The sequence below is a fragment of the Hoplias malabaricus genome, chromosome 1 (genome assembly GCF_029633855.1).
Source record: "Hoplias malabaricus isolate fHopMal1 chromosome 1, fHopMal1.hap1, whole genome shotgun sequence".
NCBI classification, from domain to species: Eukaryota; Metazoa; Chordata; class Actinopteri; order Characiformes; family Erythrinidae; genus Hoplias; species Hoplias malabaricus.
The window spans coordinates 20,012,141-20,032,368 of NC_089800.1; the positions used below are offsets into that span (position 1 = coordinate 20,012,141).

General features: G+C 39.9%; 1 protein-coding gene and 1 non-coding gene across 7 annotated transcripts in view; one reads left to right on the forward strand and one right to left on the reverse strand.

Moving 5' to 3' along the window:
- The window catches only part of LOC136695523 (intermembrane lipid transfer protein VPS13B-like), a 175,053-nt gene that overhangs the window by 28,718 nt on the left and 126,107 nt on the right, over window positions 1–20,228 (forward strand). For all 6 annotated transcript variants that reach the window (XM_066669991.1, XM_066669683.1, XM_066669758.1 and 3 more), the window contains exons 8-17: window positions 489–757; window positions 1,266–1,361; window positions 1,499–1,621; window positions 2,129–2,266; window positions 4,568–4,655; window positions 6,268–6,453; window positions 7,229–7,398; window positions 7,514–7,708; window positions 8,472–8,593; window positions 10,505–10,689. In XM_066669991.1, coding sequence (XP_066526088.1) covers window positions 489–757; window positions 1,266–1,361; window positions 1,499–1,621; window positions 2,129–2,266; window positions 4,568–4,655; window positions 6,268–6,453; window positions 7,229–7,398; window positions 7,514–7,708; window positions 8,472–8,593; window positions 10,505–10,689 — 1,572 coding nt within the window. The remainder of the gene's footprint in view (window positions 1–488; window positions 758–1,265; window positions 1,362–1,498; window positions 1,622–2,128; window positions 2,267–4,567; window positions 4,656–6,267; window positions 6,454–7,228; window positions 7,399–7,513; window positions 7,709–8,471; window positions 8,594–10,504; window positions 10,690–20,228) is intronic.
- LOC136670452 (U2 spliceosomal RNA) lies at window positions 2,964–3,154 on the reverse strand. The gene has a single exon (XR_010795628.1). It is a non-coding gene; the product is annotated as a U2 spliceosomal RNA (small nuclear RNA).

The window sequence follows — 20,228 nt, forward strand, 5'->3', positions numbered from 1 at the left end:
AGGCCACAACACTCCTGTGTTTAGTTTAGTTTCTGAGAAACTTGTCATTATAGTATTAACTCTTCAAAGCAACAGTACGGGTTTGATCACTCAGTTCTGTTTTATTTGTATCGTTGTGCAAATCGAATTGCAAGGCTGTGTAGGCTGACACTCTGCTGACAAGCTTAACACAGCCTCAAAGCTTTAAGGGAGAAGAGAAGAAAACACTGGAAAAAATGAAGCCCCTTCTCAGCTGCCCGAAAACTGGAGTGAAAGATTTAATTAAAATGTCAATTTTCACCGGCTGAGCCACTGGGAATCCTCAGGCCTGACCTCACTGCAAAATGCTCCACTGCTGATACATTCACTCTGGGGACTCGCATTCCAACATTATGACATTCTTCTCTTCTTTCCTTTTGTACCTCTCTGCTCATGTCCTTTCCTCTGTTCCCCTTTGGGTAGTGGTAATTGAGCTGCTTGTATCCTATTCTTTTTATTTTAATGTGCAGGTATGGCGGGTGAAGGAGGGGATCCAGCTGAAGCAAGTCAGTATTCAAAACAGGATCCGTATGTTCAAATGGAAGATGAGGAGCAAGGCTGGGTGTCGTGGGCCTGGTCCTTTGTCCCAGCCATCATAAACCCAGGGGAGGAGGGAGGAGAGGCAGGTTTCGACACAGATGCAGAGAACGGTGGGACTCCTAATCCCATGCAGCACCCCCTCAGAGAACCAATAGTGTCGATGGGTTTCTACTGCACCAAGGCCTCAATAACATTCAAGGTGAGAGCGAGAATGAGAGAGCTCCTTTTAAAGCACATCTGCATGGTCGTCTGTATGCGTGGTTTACTTGGGTATGTAGTACATAACCAATTAACTTACACATGCTCTACATACTTTTGTAGTTACTGTAGCTAGGTTGGATTAGTCTTAGGCAATAATGTAAATAGTGTGGTTCTTCATAAATAAATATTTAACTTGATATTATCATGTATTTTGATAATTCCGTAGACGATGATAGTTTGATTATCAGGTGTTGGTTACGCTTTCTGCTGCAGCTAAATGTACTTAAGTCTAATAAAAACAGACTCTGTGGGATTCAGATCAGGTGACTCCCACAGGCCTGAAAAACATTTAATTTAATTAGTAGCATTGTCTTTCTGTAGGATGAAACACCTAAGGGTGCAGTGTAGCACTTAGTTCGAGATAGATGCATTAAGATGAATGCAGAATCATAAATTTGCCTCTGTTTTTGTCTCAACACATGCTCTCTCTCTCTTTCTCTCTCTAGCTGACTGATGCTAGTTCTGACAGTAATTACTACAGCCCTCAGAAAGTGAAGTCTCAGGAGGTGCTGTGTGTGGAACAAGAAGGCATTACTGTAGAGGTATAAGACTAACCCTGAACCCGTTTTTTTTTTCCCTTTCTTTGTTCGTCCTCCTTTTTAGTGAAATGTCTCCGATGTCAGAGTGCCACGTTTCTGTCTGTCTTTCCCCTCACTCACTGAGATATTGTCTCTTTCAGGCTCTGATGATGGGAGAGCTGTTTTTCGATTGTCAGATTGGGGTAGTCGGCTGCAGAGCTCTTTGTCTCAAAGGCATTATGGGAGTGCGGGACTTTGAAGAAAACACGGGCAGACTGGAGGAGGTGACGGACACATGTTAATGGTTATCTATGTTCTATGTTAATGGACATCGATATTTAGCTGTGGTAGTAGGGCTGGGCAATAATTCAATATCAATATATAATGCAATATAAAATGTTTCAATGAAAATTATAGGATTTTTAGTTCATTTAAAAATATTAATATTTACAAAGCCAAGAAGCTTATGTTTAATGGTGAGGTCATGTTTCTTATTTGTTTTTCAGCTGTTTTTCTGTGCCTTTTATGTTTTTCATATTGATGTTATTATTAAATCGTATTGACAAAAATGAACAGAAATATTGTGATATATCGTTTTGGCTATATCGTTCAGCCCTAGTTTAATATGAGTTATACACTGTATGTTTAAACATTTTACTGACTCCTAATCATCCAAGGTTTCTTTCAAAATCATTGCAGTTACTTTAGAGTTCCTCCCTCTGTATGCATTATGGTATATATGATGTATAACTTTATATGTGTTTTGTTTGTGTGGATGTTGTCTGCTACAGGATGCAGTGTTTTTACACTGTGGAGAGAGTCTAAGCTCTAAAGGAATGACCTACCTGACTAACTCACTTTTTGACTACCGCAGTCCAGAAAACAATGGAGTCCCTGCTGAGTTTATACTTGATGGCAAACTTCACAAGGTATCAGTGCAAACCCCATCATAATCTTTATTAACAACGTTTCTGTTGTGCTTGTATTTTTGTTGTACCACGTATAAATAAACGTTTCCTCCATGTGTAACCCATCCTTGGCAGTGAACACACAAACACACATGTGAACTAGGGGCAGTAAGCACACACACACCTAGAGCGGCGAGCAGACATCCCGAGCACCCGGGAAGACAGTTAGGGGAGTAGACATCGCAGTTCTTTTACTCCCTCCACTCCCAGTCTCCTGCCTGTGGTCAGGATCAAACAGAAACCTTCTGGTCCCAAGATTGCATCGCTAACCATAGGTTGATAACGTCACATCACTGCGTGAACTGCAGATAAAAGGCACAAAGTTATTTTCCACACAGGGAGCTCAATATAATTTCAACTGAATAATCTCAAGGAACATGTATTAAGTACCAAAAGCTGTTTTGAATGAAAGATTCCCTCTCCAGAATCCCCTTCCACCTTAAATGGTATAGCAGATGCCACATACTTGTGGCACCATTTAAGGTGGAACTGGAAAGATGACATTTTGTGGGTGCTGTGTGTCCACTGGTGATGGACATAAAAATCTAATACTACCTTAAATAAACAATCACACCGTTAATGTCGAGAGGCCATATGGAGCTGAAGATATTTGTTGTGCAGTTAATCCACAGAACAGTAAAAGAAAGCCACATGGCAATTATCGTAGAGCACCTTGGTACAGAGATGGAGTACCAGGTTGATGCGAGGAGCACAGAGAGTGCAAGCTGCTCTGTCTTTTGCCTGCACTAAAAAGGATTTTAATATGTAGTCTCATATAGAGAATATAACAGATATATGCAGATAAGCACAGATTCTGCACTTGATCTTGGCCAAAGGTCAAGAAGCGAAATGCTATACCTTATTCCTTTCTCTTTCTATTAATCTGTCACCATTCCTCTAAGTGCTTACAGACGGCTGTCAGTAGGAATGGGCTCACCATGTGCTGAGAGAATCGTCTCTCATATTTCGTTGGGGCTTTAATACCTTAGGAGAACTGACTCCGGGGACCTAACTCTAATACAGTTGAAATTCAATTCCACTCAACTTTGAATAGCGTGTAGCAATTGATATTGTTGTACCATTTATTTAAAAGAAATTCTTAGTGCTGAACCATAACTAACAAAAACTGTACCGCAACAGATTAGCTACTGTTTGACTTTGAAGCTACAAGTTGGACCAACATGGTAGGCCTGTCTAATACAGAGGCCAATTATGTATATCTTTATTAATTCACCTATGAGTCAAAATGAAAATTCCAGAAAAGAGGAAACTGAGGGACTCAAAGATTTGAGCGTAAATCAGATTTTTTCCAGAAAATAGGAAAACCCCATTTTTGATTTTTTTGTAATAAAAGGAGTAATCCTCATATTAATATGAATCTTGAAAATGCTATCAACAATAGTTTTAGAAAGAATAGCGATGTAGAATTTATTTTATCGTGTTTCTGATATCGCTCTTTATCTGAAATTGCATGAAGGTGAGGGACATTTAGTTATGACACTGTAGGATGAAAAAAATTCTGTCCTGAGAGAAGAAATCTCTTTGCAGGTGGTCATTGTCAGGGCCTTGTAAGTAGGGGCAGACATTGGCTCGCTGCTATAGGACTTAGGGCTGGACAATACGACCAAAATTTATATCACGATATGTTTCTTAATTTCACTCGATCTAATTCCAATATTAGATACCAATATCGACATAAACAACATAAAAGCCACAGAAAAACTGCCAGAACAAACAAGAAACATGACATCACCATCAAACATAAGCCTCTTGCCTTTGTCAATATTAATATTTTAAAACTAAATTTTAAATTGAGTGCTGAACTGATGACAGCGCCCTCTAATGACCGTCAGTCAGTGACAGATGCTTTAAATAATGTATATTGAAATATTGAAAATGTGTGTAAAAATCATATCATTGTTATTGCAATATATATTGATATTCAGTTATTGTCCAGCCCTAATTTGGTAGATATTATATTAGAATCCATGGTTTTAATATACAAAGAAGTTGTAGATAGAGAGGTCACCTGCAGAGTGACTGAGGCATAACTGAAAATAATAATAATACAGTTAAATAATTTACTCAAATTTAATTATATATTTATTTGTTTGTTTATCTGTTTGCTATTCACCTGCCGATCCCTGCCATTGTCTCTACCCCTCACCCAACTATTGCATCTTCTTTCTGTTATTGTGTGTAATTAAGCTTTGACGTTGCTGACGTTGAGTCTTTTTGCTTTTTTTCTCCTGTGTGTGGTAGGAGACCTACACTGAAGCAGCAGGAATGCATAGATTTGGGGCCTTCTACATGGATTATCTCTACATAATGGAGAATGCTCCTGAAAAAGGTAGTACCCTATACTGTCATGTGTTTACTCATCATAGGGCTGGACAGTAATTCAATATCAATATATATCGCAATATAATGTGTTTCAATACCAATTATAGGATTTTTAAAAATATTTTCAATATTTCAGTATACGTTATTTACAGCATCTGTCACTGTTTGACGTTCATTCCAGAGCGCTGTCATCAGTTCAATATAAAATATTACTATTGACAAAGACAAGAGATTTATGTTTAATGGTGATGTCATGTTTCTTATTTGTTCTGGGCAGTTTTTCATGTGGTTTTATGTTGTTTATATTGATACTAGAATTGTATTGTATCGACCATAATATTTAAGAAATATATCGTGATATAAATTTTGGCCGTATCGTCCAGCCCTAGCTCACCCTATATCTGTTTCTCTTTGTAATTTTCCTATGCTCTGTCTATTTTTTTCTGACATACTGACACCTCTGCCCTGAGTTTCACCCTGTCTACCTGCTGGGCCTGACTCATGCTTCACCTCACTTATGCTGACAGGAGCTGCTCTGTGCTAGCTAATTTGTCTCTCTGCTTATTTATTGCCTGTTTGATAAATCTTAGGATTTTAACATTGTAATATGTAACTCGGAATATACTGAGTGCTGAGCTGATCTCCGTAAGTAGGCAGTAAGCTCATCAGATTACTGCTGACGAGCTTCCAGTTCATCAAGGTAATAAATAAGACTTCTGTGGAGGACAGTAATTATTAGACGCTGTTAGAGACATTATGTATTGTTCATTCATGAATGCTGTATATTTTCGTCTTGTTCCCCTTCTGAATCTCCTGTGGCATTGTTGTCAGTAGGTAACCTCCAACTTCAGATAATGATCTAAATTTAAAGCAAACATAGACAGTGTCAGTCTCAGCTATCAGGGCAATTTTTGAGGTGCAGAAAAGTGTCGCTTTCTGCTTCTCCCAGGCCAGCTGAAATGACATGTTCTTATAGGAATGCGGCATGAGGCAAAGTTGAGCGTGACCCGCTCTCAGCTCCTCTTCTCTTTTGCGACCGAAGGCTGCACTACACAAACAAAACCCAAAACGGGGTCGTGCTCTACGCTGACTTCACTTCCAAATAATGCCAGCGGCAAGAGGCGAGAAGTGAATGAAGAGGACTTTAATTCTCTAAATCCCAGCTAATTTTCCTCTGCCTACTCCTCAGAGGCTGAAGGAGTGGCCAGATGTTTGATATTAGCACTAATCTGGCCCGGTGGAATGGGAAGAGGAAGTGCTATTGCCCACTGCACATTTAATCTTGAGAAATCAAGAGGGAATTTGATCACTGTGACTTAAAAAAAAAAACCCTCCTTCTCTCATTTAGCTTTTAGCTCTCTCTCACCCTTCCCATATGTTCTTCCATTCTGCTCCCCTCTTACTTTTAGTTTATCTGTTTTTATGGTAGAGCCCTAGATGTTTACAGTGCATTGATACAGCAACGTGGAATAATATGACAAAAGTGAAAGTATGAGGCAGTGAAGGGAGAACAGACTATGAGCATGATGCTGGTTTTGGATGTGTGTTATTGAATATTGCCCTTTTCATCTCTGTCTTACATTTAACACATACTCTGTGTGTGTGTGGTGGGGTTATAGGCCTGCAGGATTCCTCAGCAGGTGGTAAGGTGGATCAAGCTCCACCGGTTCAAGAGACCTCAGTGAAGCGGTTGGTGATTGGCCCTCTGGATCTGCAGCTTCACAGCAGTGCTATCCATCGCATCCTCAAGATGATCATCTGTGCTATGGACCACGAGTATGAACCGTACTGCAAACCCAAGCCAAGTAAGCGTTACAGCATAGGGCTGGAGAGTAACTCAATAACCATATATAATGCAATATACTAATGTTTCAAAAACATATCTGAGAATTTTAAACACATTTTCAATATTTCAGTACACATTATTTACAGCATCTGTCATTAGAGGGCGCTGTCAACAGTTCAGGGCAATCGATTTAATCAATTTGAGTAATTTAGTAAAAATACTAAAATAGACAAAGCTGAGATGTTTATTTTTGCTGGTGATTCTTGTTTGTTCTTGGAAGTTTTTCAGTGGATTTTATACTGTTCATATTGATGTACACCAAAACTAATTGAAGATATATTTCTTATCGTCCAGCCCTATTACGACGTTCAAATTAGTCCGGGGGGGATGTTTCACAAAGCAAGTTTTCACAGTTAGCCAAGTAACCTAAGCCCCAAATTGAGGATTGTCTAATAAGAATGTCCCTCTGCCCTTTTCCTATTGAACAGGCTTCAGTTTGGGCTTAAGTTATCTGACAAAACAGAGGAATCCTGCTTTGTGGAATACCCCCTAGCTGAGCTTTGCTATTGAAACCTAAGTATGTCAGCTCAGCTCAGGTCAGGTTAGACGCCTTGGCCATTGAGCTTTACACCGGATGAGTATTGTACTTTGACCTGTTTTATTTGTCTGAAGAAGAAACCGTGATCTGCTTTTGTGAGCCTGCTTTTAATTATTGCCACATTTTAAAAAATGTATTTAAAAAATGTCAAATTGTCTCCCACAACCCGGTGACGCTCTGTTTCCTAACTGTACAGATGTGGTGGAAGAGAGCAGAGTTGTTCCTGGTGAGGAGGAAGTAGCACTGCTGGAGGAGTTCATTCCGACGCGGCTGACGTCTATCACACTGCTGAAGGCTTCAGTCACTGTTGCCATGGCAGAGTTCAACTTACTGCACATATTACTTCCAGCCATATTGGGTCAAAAGGTACTTCTGCTGCAATTATACACAAACAACACATAAAAAGACATGCTATATAGAATATAGTTACTGTATTCACAGACACAAATTTGTTTTCTGTGTTCTGTGTTCTTTCTGCCAGAGTTCGACTTTGCAGGTGACTACTCCACAGTTTCAGCCAGTGAGGCCACTGCCTGCGTTTCGTCTGCAAGTGGAGCGGGTGAATCTGGAACATTCCGTCCCGATGTATGGCCCTGAACTCATCCGCAGTGTCAGCAGTCTCACGCAGCCTTCAGATAACCTTATGCATCACTGCTACACACACTGCTATCTTAAGGTACACATAAACACACGCACACACACACATGCTCACTCTGTTGTGATGATTCCAGTGGCTAGTTCTCACTGTGATTACTACTTAGTCCTAAAAATAAATAAATAATGATTGTATCACTACTCGTAGTGCCAAATGCACTCGATGCACATTCATATTGGTGCTTTCTTTTCCTGTTACTGTTAAAGTGGGAGGTGGAAATTGTAGTGGGTAAATTGCAGGTGGAGTGGAGGGTTCACTTTGTCGATAACCACATTTATAGAAATAAAATCAAACGAATATCCAGATAGCCAAATATTCAGGGCCAGCCATAATAATATGCATCTAACTCTGCTGTTTCACTGACTGAAACATGAGCTTTTCAGAGCTCGGCTTTTAAAGAAAGAGTTGTGTATAAAACAGCTCAGAGGTGGTGATGTGTTGTGGCACAGCAGCACTTGTGCAGATGTTGTTCAGGGAGCAAGTGAAATAACTGGCAATGTGCAAATTCCCCGACGCAGTGTTAGTAAGAAATTGAGACTGATACTGAGTCATTCAGACCATCCGTTACAATATGAATGTCAGCAGATGTATAAGTATGTGTGTGTGTATATATACCATTTATAACATATATAAATTGTCATGTGATATTGTCTAGGGGTGTTGTTTGTGTTATTATTTTGTATTATTTGTCTGAATTATTCATTGCTGCAAAAACAAATTACTGAACTGAATTCTTCTAAACTTAATTCATTAATTATCTCTTTCGTTCTCTTGCTGTCTCTAGGTGTTTGAGTTGCAAGCAGGATTGTCCTTACTGGATTATGAGGGGAAGCCTCCACTCATACCCATAATTCCTTCATTTAGTACTGCCATGTACGGGAAGATGCTGCAGTTTCCCATATACTGGTAAAGAATACATCATGAAAGCCTGCAGCACACAGTTACACACACATGCCTTGAGTTTGCCTACTGATAAGGAACAAATGGATCCTTACCGTTAAGAAAAAAAGGGCAACTGTAGAGTAAACATAAGTGTATTTTTATGACTGCTACTCTGAGAATGTGCCAAACTCATGTTTGGAGGGGGAAAAAAAAAGTTTTCTGAGGGGCACGCAGCTTCATATTAAAGAGCATCTGTGAAAGAAGTGTGTGAAGGTCTTGGCTTGCAGATGGTCTTGCCCCATTGGTTTGGCTCTAAACATGTCAGAATTGCATATGGTTTTAACTGACCTTTTACAGACAGGGACATAGCACACCCCCGTGCTGCATGAACAGGCACCTCTTCACCCCAAACTCAATAGCAGAACAGTACGTTCATGACATACTTTAGAAGTTAAAAGTTTTGTTTTTATTCTCCTTCTTCTGACTCTCCCTTTGGATCTCTCACTCTGTTCAGCACAGGTTTGACACAGAGCGCTCAAGAATGGATCAGCGTTTTTGTGTTTTAACATATGTATGAAAAATTTGATCATCTCTTGTGAACTCTGCTTTTTGAAGTTGTTATTCCTCCTGTGTTTATATTGACTCCAGGAAGGCTGTTCTAATTAAGTGCTTCTGTAATGTTATGAAGAGAAACAGAGATGGACAGATTGTTTTACTTTTTTTTTCCCCCTCAACGTTTTCCTGTTGATCTCAGTAGGAAAATGCCATTCCTGATGCTCACTCTGTTCTTTGACCCCTGACTGGCCCCCCTAGGCAGGCTTCTGTCAGACTTCTGTCATTGTAGCTGACAACTTACTGTCTGAAGGGTGAGAAGGAAGGAAGGAAGAGTTCATGAAAGTGACTGCACTATGAATGGGATGCGCTTAGTCTGTGCTCTGAGCTGTTTGACACAGCGTAATATGTAAGATCTGCACAGGCTTTGTTTAGAAAAAAAAAATGCTCACACTGTATTAAACAAAAGAGCCCTCACAGCTGCAGAGCTACCTTAAGAACATGGCTAGTAGCCTGGGAATGAAGCACTACTCTTTTGTGTTCTGATTTATTATTGAAGGATCCAAAAAAGCAACACCATGAGAGAGAAAAAAGTACCGTGTTCACTCCCAAAATACAACAATATTAACATGCGAAAACACGATAAGTAAACAGCACTTAACGTTACCGTAGCTGGTTGCCGTTAGGGACAGTGTTTTGCAATGCCTCTGTCTACATTTCAGGAGGGGTCTTTATAGTTGAAAACCAAGCTTGTAGATCCGTATGGAATCAAGAATATGTGTCCTGCAGTGGAAAAGCACCATTAATGGATGAAGATTTCAGTAATTAACAAACAATGCACTGCTCTTATACCTCCAGCACTTTTCAAGGTTTAGCCTCGGTTGGCCGTGGAAGATTAATGGGTGTGTTACGCACTGGGGCAGACCAGGATAAGCCGCAATATCTTTGACAATGATGTTACCACATCTCCCCATCCATCTCTCTCTCTCTGTCAGTGTTAGCGCTACAGTACTGGACATGTTAAATGGACATTATTAGTCTCAGGCTCAAGTTTCTGTTATGATCTCCTCATGCAATAAATCATGATATTGTTGGCAGGAGCTCTGTCACATGTGTACCACGTTCTGGAATAAATGAATAAATACATTGTCTAAGACTTCAGAGTACAACTCTAGCCATCACATATGCTTTTTCACACCACACTGCCTCCTTTCCTGAAGGTAAAAATGCTGGTAATTATTGTATAGAACAGTTCATAACCCTACCGTCATTCAGACATTATCAGTGCCTCCTGAGAATGTAATTATCATAATTTCCAATCAGATGTGCTTACTTTTTTCCCTCCTCTCTTTCTTTTGTGTTTTTTTTTTCCTTTCTTTTCAGGTCAAAGCATTCCTCAGTATCCATAACAGAGTGCATATTTGAGTTACCCCACTTTATGGTGCAGGCTACACAACCTCAGATGTTGCTGCTGAATTGTTTGTGGCAGAGTTGGACCTACAGCACAGAGAGTGGTGCGGTGTCCCCCATCAGTGACACACTTATCAGTGAGGTGTACAGTTCTCCAGGTATTATCCCACTTCTTACACTTACACATTACATATTTGGGCTGTTATGTTTATATTTGTGCATTTGTATGTAATATTTAAAAGGTCTTTTTAAATCTTTAGACCCCACCAGACCCAAGTTTTTTTCCTGTACATTTTCAAATTTACCATCTTCTTTTACAACTTGTTCTTTTACAAATTTCCTGAGGCTACAGTGTGAATTTCATGCTGATAGGATTTTAACCACATACATTTATGTTTTAGTCAGATGTCTCTTCGGGAAATTTATTTGAATTACACGTGATATCATCTCTTAGTTTCGTTCAGGGATCAACATGTGCATCCTCCATGATTAGCCTCCTCGTGGACATGGAACACTTATGTTGTGACATACTATAGTGGGTTAGATTTTTGAATTTGGCTTGGAGTTACGGATGCATTTACACTTCCATAACATCTGGATGAATAGTATCTGAGAATGACTTCTGAAGTGATTTGTGTGAATCTGCTTTAAATGCATCTTGTTAATAGTGTTTAAGACAAAAAAAATTATTATAAAAACATTAGCACACCTCTCTCTCCATGTCTGAGACATCCGTCAAAAATTGATTAATGATGGTGTGCAATGTATGTGTAACTATATTCTACAAATCAAAAATGGGCATTTTTTTTTAAAAGCTAACAAACAAATATTTATCGATTTGTTGAAAAATGTGATTAAAATTTGACCCTTTATTTAACTGACAAATGTACAAAGAAAAGATTTGCTTTGGCTGAAATGTTTTGGCTGATCAGTTTGATTGCCTTTTGTAAATAAAAACACATTTTGAATTGGAGTTTGGCACCGGGGCAAATTAACAGTGACAATTTAATGGAATGTTCAACTTATAAGCACTAAAAGAAAGTGTTTATATAGAGGATATATTTATAATAGGATATATTAATAATAATAAGGTACATTGTACAAGATGGGTCATTGCTCATCATGTTGTCAACTTTTCAACCAAGGTTCGCTAAGATTTTAGGTCTTTCACATCACCCATACATACAATTGTGAACAGATTGAAGGAATTCAGAGAAATCTCAAACCATGTTCTGCAGGATCTGAAACCAATGTTGAATGTTTATGACCTTTGAGCCCTCAGACAGCATTGCATGAGAAACCAATACTACAGTGATAAATGTTCAGTCAGATGAGTGTTTCAGAAACCATCTGCTACTTAACACGATTTGCCACTGCATCAAAAATGGATTCAATCAGGGACTCGCGGTGTTTTTTTATGCTGAGCATCTCTTAAAACTAGTCTTTAAGACACACATGGTGTTACCAAACATTTCTGTCACATATGACCATTTGTTTTTCACTCGGTGTGCGATTAGAAGTGTCCAGTATGCGTTAAACGGATTTGTTAATGCTACAATGCAACCCCCTCAGTCTAGATCCTCTCTCTGGCTGTATGTGCGCTATGTGACAGATTAAAAAACATAAATGCTTACAAATAATTTGTAGGTAGAATTTGAGACTTGACTATCTATAAAGTGACAGTTAAAATGTTAGACTACTCCTTTGGTGTCATCATTTATAATCCTAGTTTGGTACGCACAATACTCCCCCACCACCCATCTCTCCACTTTAAGAACAATCAGGTCATTATTTTACTTTTTGAAGACAAAAGTCAGTTTTGCAGCCAGATGAACTTCCTTCCTCCTCTGAGTCAGACCAGACAGCACTGACTCAGGCAGAACCAGGACAGGTCAACTTTAAAAGTCACTTTCACTGCTATGTAAAGTTTTATAGTGCAGTTTTTCAGCTGCATTGCTGCTGCTTGTCATTGCTCTAAAGTGGTGCAAGTAGTTGCTAATTACTACCAGATCCAGTGAAGAGCCATAAACAGGCTGCACTCAATTCATGCTTAAACCACACATAGCCTGCACTAAGCCATTTTGCAGCAAGCATACTCCAGTGCACACTTATGCCTCAATGAAATCTTGTTGGAGCTCCAATCCTTGCCCAAACCAAACTCTTGTTAAACTACTCTTTTACCTTTTTGCTAAGCCAATGCGCCAACCCTTTAAATGAATAAATAAATAAGACAGCCTGTATTTTTTATATTTTATATATATATATATATATATATATATATATATATATATATAAACGATTGAGGGAAAGCTATCAATAAATAAGTCTGACACATTTTAATGTTATGAATATTCTTTTAATATTAATGAGTAAAGCAGTATGTCATTTGTGTAGTGTATATGTAAAGCACTGAATTTCTCAGAGAGTGAAAAAAAAGAAAGAGCACCATAAGGTTTAGGTGATCTTTTTTGGGTGGATCATGGTGTTCATAACATGATTATTGCAAATGTTTTATGCATTACCGCTCTGCAGTGTAAACACTAGTTCTGCTGCTCACTTAGACAATTGCAGGCAGATCTCACTTCAGTCTGATGTGTGTGTGGAGTGGGGCTTGGCCGCTCTGAGGATCTCTTGGGCCTTTCACACAGTCCTTTGTGCAGGCTGCTGTGAGAAGCTTTCACTGAAGTGCTTCCAAAGCTCCTGTGCCACCACCGGCAGTGCTGCAGGCCTTGATCCATCCGGCAGACCTCCATGGAAGAAAGCCTTCACTTGAAGTTTAAACTCTTCCAGCTTTCCCTTCTCCGCTGTTTCTGCCTTAGTTCTGAAGGTGTTTCATATATTGTGACACGGCGATAACACAATGTGTTTGACTTGCGTGGAGAAGGTTGCTTATGAAATTTTCTTTTGGAGAATGTTGTGTGAAGCAGAAGATTTAGCTGGAAAAAGGTAGTTTAGAGCCCAAAGCAGTGGCTGTAATTGCACAGTTTTATCTGAACTGAACAGCACTCATTGTGTTTTGACTGAACAATGAAAGAGTGGGAAGACGAGATTCATTGTGAACAAACATGCGCACGCTGCCAGTTTTTCAAACTTCTGGCTTTATGATTTGAAATAATTGGCCCTTTTTTTCCCCCATCCTTAGACAGTCATCTAAATCTGAATAATTTGAGACTTGGCCCTCTGAGGTCACTGGATATTTGCTGAACGAGAGAGAGGAGTTCAGCAGTAGCGGCTCTGTGGTGGCCACTTGGAGAAAATCATTCAAACTTGGCCACAATATGGCAGCTGCAGAATTCTTCGGCTTCTGATGGTTTTTCTACACCATTCTGAGGTTTACCTCAGCTCACTGAAAAGGTTTCAGAGCCCTCAGCCAGCCACTGGTTTACACTGAAAAGCAAAAAGACACTATACTGTTTTAGATATAGGAACATGTTCATTTGGAATAGGATATATGACTTGTAGAGGATGTTTAGTGTATGTCATCAAGCCACTAGCTTGTTCTCTCTCAGTACCTACAGCTTTCCCTACTTTTCTTTCTGCTCTCATTTACTCAAGTCTCCAAATAAATGGATTCAGATTAACACTCTTTAATCCAGACTAGTGACAGACACGTCCATGTGCTGCCTTCTGGCCTTATACGTACACCTCAGTATAGACAAACAGACCGTGGCCTTTTGGTGGTCAGCACATTCGCCTCCCAGCGCTGGGATCTTGGGTTCAAGTCCCGTGTGGGTGGAGTTTCCATGTTCTCCCAGTGTCTGCGTAGGTTTCCTCCACCAGATTGTGGATTGAAAGTTGAACGGAATCACTTTCTGTTCCATTCCTTGCAAAGCATCCTTGGGTGTCTAAAGAGGCGCTATAGTGTAACAATAAAAAAAAAAGTTCTGTGAGTTTAGAGCCAGATGAATTTAACTTGTCCGCTTTTAAACTTTTTCCTTAAAAGATTTCTAAAGCACAGATGGTGTGGGCCTCCTCCAAACGAGCAGAGGAAATGTGCATGAGAGAGCTGCTCTGCTCTCTCTGGGTGTCCTGGGACCTACATAATTAAGCAGCGATGTCTTCAGTGGCTGTCCGTGACATGGCTTTAAACTGCTGAGATGACACTGGGATCCTTCTGTAATAAAAAGCTGCAGACATTCGAAAAGATGTATGTGCTGCTGTCTGCTCCTTTCAAAGCGCGCCAGCAGCAGAATTCCTCATTGATTGGTTTTGCCCTCTAATTTGCCTTTGAGGGAACATCTGACTTAAAGCGAAGAAGACTTGCTGCAGAGCTGTGGAGACCAGCTCACTGGACAGCTTCAGACAGCACTAACCGAGCAGAGCTCCTGACCATGGCAAATGCTTCAAACCTTCTGCATTGCTGAGCTTTTTTAAAATGATTCTCGAAAAAAGAAAACGATGCAGGTGTTTTGTCTTAGACTCTAGGAATTTGTATATTTAATAATAAAAGGGAGAAGGTAGTGTCTCTGTCACAGCTCCAGGGTCCTGGGGTTGTGTGTTTGAGCCCCGCTCCTGGTGACTGTCTGTGAGGAGTATGGTGTGTCCATAGGTCTGAGTGAATGCATCAGTGTGTGTCACCCTGTGAAGGGCTGGTGATTCCGGGTAGGCTCCAGACCCACCACGACCCTGAACTGGATAAGCGCTTACAGACAATGAATGAATGTGCAAACTTTATAAAAATATATATAAAACATACATTTACAAAGTAAAAACAGTATTTAACATGTATTTAAGTTAATTACAGATGATTTAATTACAGTAATTGTAAGTCTGTGACATCCAAGTAAGCTCAGATAAGTTTAAAAAACATTGATCACGTTGGGGACATACTTCAGACATATGTACAGTTCGGCCAGAGCGGTAGATTTTAAAGCATATTTTCATGAGGATATCTTTTTATAAGCTCATTTATATTCAGCCAAGCTGGTGTCCAGAGAGAGGACGTATCTGGATGTCTCTCACTAGCTGTTTAAACTCCACTTATATTGTATTTATACTGCTTTAGTACCGTGATTTACACTTTCACGTCACAGTGCATTATTAAATATATGTGCAGTAACTGTCCTGGTGTGGTGTGGAATTATATGGCAGTGTATAAAGGAAGGTAAGGTCGAGAGAGATCGGTTGTGGCACACACACACACACACACACCCCAACAGAAAAACTCTTTCTGCCGGTCATGCTGTTTGTTACACGAGGCTGATTCAGACCAGGCTGTTTGATATATGAGCTGTGACATATCTTTAGCATGACGGCTGTATGACCGGTGGAGTGAGAGTGTGTCTTTGGAAGAGGTAGTGGCTCTATGTCCAGATGGCATTCTCCTGGAGCAGACGTAGTGCAGACTGCATGTGCATGTGTATGGAGTCAGTATGGCTTCTGAGTGGTTTAAGAACACCTCAGAGCAGCCTGCCTGTTCAAGTCTTTATTAAACACACCTTGGCTCACAGTTGGATTTTAGTTCATGGTTTTTAGTCCTTTTTCTTTTTTTTCTTCCAGCAGAATGTGCTCTATTATTCTGAAGAGAGAGGGGGAAAATGTGGGGTCTCAAGAGTCTGTGCTGTCATTTATTTCTTCTGTGTTGTTAATAATAGACTTCTTATGATACTCTCATAATTAAAACAGGGTTTTCTTTGGCTTAGTTGGTGAGCCTGGTCTGAAGAGACACAGACAGTGAGAGAAGGGACGGTTTTATTAGATTCAATTTTATTCACATAGCTCTCTTTTATTTTATTTATTTATTTATTTATTTTTTTTTTTTAAACAACTGGTGTGGTCACAGAGCAGCTTTACAGAACACAGAATTCCAGGTAATTTTCCCAAGTGAGCCCTTCTGATGCAGAAGTGGCAATGAAAAACTCCTTTAGAGCCTGAGGAAGAAACCTTGAGAGGAAGAGCACATCCTCCTCTGGCTGACACTGGAGTAAAACAAGCTTCCACTGTTCTAAGAAGGCTTTTTATTGCATGATCATATATACAGCAGCAGGTAAACCAAGGTTTGGTCTCGGTTTCAGGGCGCCTTCCAGTCAGAACTCAGTTGACCATTGGAGATTCAAGGTGAACGTCGCCTTCTAAGACCCTCACAAAGACTTTATTTGTAAAGGTACAAAAAAAAATCTGTCAAAATGTAAATAGGTATCAGACAACTGTAAAGAGTAATAAAGTAGCCAAGTGTCTATATATTGCATGTATTTGTTTTTTTATTTTGCATTTGCAACATCTACTTTTTCCTTTTGATTCTTAGGATTTCTTGGAATTTTTCTTAAATGGATTTGTTTAAACAAGTTTTGTATAATGGCACAAAATTAGCTCCATAATTTCTGGATCACAAATTCCACTCCACTTTCTCGCAGCCCCACTCTGGGGAGCTTTATACCCCTCTAGCTGACAAACTAACAGTGGGAATGTTACCTCATGTTCAGCTACTCCACAGCGTCCCATTTTTTTTATACTGAACTGTGGAGATTTCACACGCTGTGTCTGCAGCGAATGCACATTAAAATCTTTTTTTAATGAAGCTTTCTTTGCTGGTTTGAAATAATGCTTTGGACGTTCATCGTGGAGACAATCTGTGAACAGCTCTGCAGTTCGGCTAATGGTTTTGCTGCAGTTGTATTATCAGTGTTTCTTCATGTTCCCATGCTATATTTCGTGTGTGGTAAGCTTTCATAAAACTGCTCTGTGGCCCACGGTTGCATCAAAGCTGCATTTATAACAGATGTCGCGGCAATTATTTGTCAGCGGTAGAGTAACTTCTTCCACTCACCTAAACATATGGATGTGTCGAAGTCAGGGGCTTCCACGGAGACCCTTGAAGGGGCTTTACCTAAGAATATCTGTCAGTGCAGACATATGAACTTTAATGGAATAATGGATCATCAGTTGCGCAGTGAGCTTTTCGCTGTGACCTTTGAGGAATATATGCTCTGGATTTGTTTGACTGTCCCTCTGTCTTTCTTCAGGATTGACATTAGTGAGTGGTTGAGCAAGTGAACAACCAGAGAAGGAAAAGGGGTATGCGATTCCGATATAACCTTCTGAAACTCGGAATACTCAGACCAGCATTAAATGGGAAAGAGGAGGAATTCTCTGAGCTCAGCTCCTCAGTCTTGTAAAGAGAGCATGATGAAGTTTTAAACCGATCCAGACACACACTCTCTCGCTCTCTCACTCACTCACACACACATACATCAAACTATTTACCCCAGCAAGTGAGCAGAGGAAGAGTGATGAGAAACAGCAGTGTTTCTGGTTGTTCTGGGTGCAGGATTTTGCATATGCAGAAAATAGTAGGGGACTTTATTAAGCCTCTCGCTCTCTTAAATCGTGAGTACAGTGGCATCTCCTGCTCATTCACTTTGAATTTAGAAGGAGGGATTCAGCTTGGACATCTTTTTCTGAGAGCTTGAGTTCAGGGTACTCCAGAACAAATAAAATAAAACAGAGATGATGCATGTATCAGTAATTAAAAGTCAACAGGTTGGAAGATGGTAATGTAAGCCACAAATGTAACTCCTGATGTTCTCTTGTTCTCTCTCTCTCTCATATGCTATTATTACTGCTATTTCTGGGAAAGACGAAAGGAACTGAAAGAGCTCAGTGTATTGTTTTCACATTCACCTGGAATGCAGTGTATGTCCAAAACATTTTCTCACCACATGTAGAGTCTCATATGAACTCCCCTCTCAGTGGCCTGAGTTTGAGTCACTGCTGGTTTGTGTGCAAAGGCTGCTGGTGGCGTGCCTGTGGATGCTGCCACCTTTGCATCACTTCAGGCTTGACATCATGATGTCATGGTGCGCAGTATCCACGAGGAACAACACTGTGACAAACATGAAGGCATTTTGCATTTTTGCATGTTGATACAAATGGAAATCTTTCATGATTCTCATTTTCCATGACTAATGTACAAGACAAGGTTCCTGGATACACTGTGTGTCGCTTAGGAGTGACATCAAGGCTCTGCGTGCACAGCAAACCACCGATCAGTCATTCCTGACTTTAATCTGGGGACTAGAATAGGAGTATATGAACAACAGTGTCATGCAGATGCGGCCAGTTTATTAATATAGCTAACCCTCCCTGGCTCCAAAAACACCTCAGAAGTGTACTCACGGTGTTCACCTGCTTTGACGTTTGGTGCGTTGAAACAAGTTTTTACTATTTTCTGTACAAGTGCATGCCAATATAAAATAATCATTCTCACCCCCCCCCCCCCCCCCACACACACACACACTTATTTTATTAAAGGCACCCTACGTAAGGTAAGTATAACTCATTTTTGTACTTAATTAAATAGTCAGGGGGAGGGAAGAGGGGGCATGGTTTCCTACCATCCTCCAAAAGATACATAGTGCAGTTTCTGCAGTGCCGAATCCAACATGGCAACAACACAGAAGGATGCCTGAACATGTGCCATGTTGTCATAATAAAAGTTTGCATTTTAATATTTGCAGCATGTATATACCGCTAACATCAAAGGGATGCAACAATGCACATTTTCAGTTTAAGGAATCGTTCTGTTTATCCTCAAGTATTTGTTATATTACTATTATATGGTATGTGTTAGATATATTAAATAATCAACATAGTTGATTATGTCTGTATACATTTTATATGTTCTCATAAATGTATAATTGTTTTTAGAGTTATTGTATTCTCTCTATAATTTTTAGTAATTATTTCAGATTATTTTGTGTGATGCTGCAAAATTGAAGTAAATAAAATACAACAAAAACATGCAAAAATTCAGGCAAGATTTTGCCTTGTGCCCCAGCAACAGAGGGAGAACCAGGGGCCACATGTTTCTGTAAAAATCACAGGTGGTACTTGGAGGTTTTGGTACACAGTAGGTACTTGGTGTAAAAAGTCTGAGAACCACTGATGTAGAGGTTAATGAACGTGTTGTTTTAATATTATTATTATTATTATTATTATTATTATTATTTTTAGTTGAACTTTTTGTTCATTTCAAATTCATTTAAAGATGGCAATGTGTGTGGTAACGGACTGTGAGATTTTCATTCAGCTCTTCCATTGCAGAGAGTGTGGCAGTAATGTTGCTTTCAAGAACACAGATGTCCTGCACACTTACACACACAGACACACACATTCTCAACATGTGGTCCTGTGTAGAAAGTCTTCTGCTGTGGTCTTTGCTTTCTATCCCCATAAGTACTAGTTCTCATGGCTTGTGTGTGTGTGAGTGTGAGGGAGAGGGAGGGAGAAAGAGAGAAAGCAAGAGAGAGGGAGGGAGAGAGAGAGAGATGGCAGAGGCAGCTGTTGGGGTTTACCCTTTGGGTGTTTGATGGGGTGTCTGACCTCACCGACCCCCAGCTGTGTGTTTATGCACCTCTGCACCTGCCCCGGATGATCACACACACACACACACACACACACACAGTCACTTCCTCAGTGGTGCAAACACCGCTTGCTCTAGTGAAACCCCATACACCAGCCAGAGACAGACTAGTGAATGAGCAAAGCTAATGAGGGAAAGATGAAAAAACATTTTCAAAAAGAGATGTCTGAACTACCTGATTGTATTTCAATGGCTTTGTTCTGTAGTGGCTTCAGAATCTGTAGAAAGAAATCATGAAGCAAAAGATTTTTAAGTGGTACAGACCTTGCCTGCCAACTGTACACCATCTTAGGCATCTCTTGCATTTGCTAGTGCCCTAGTGCCATGACACTATTT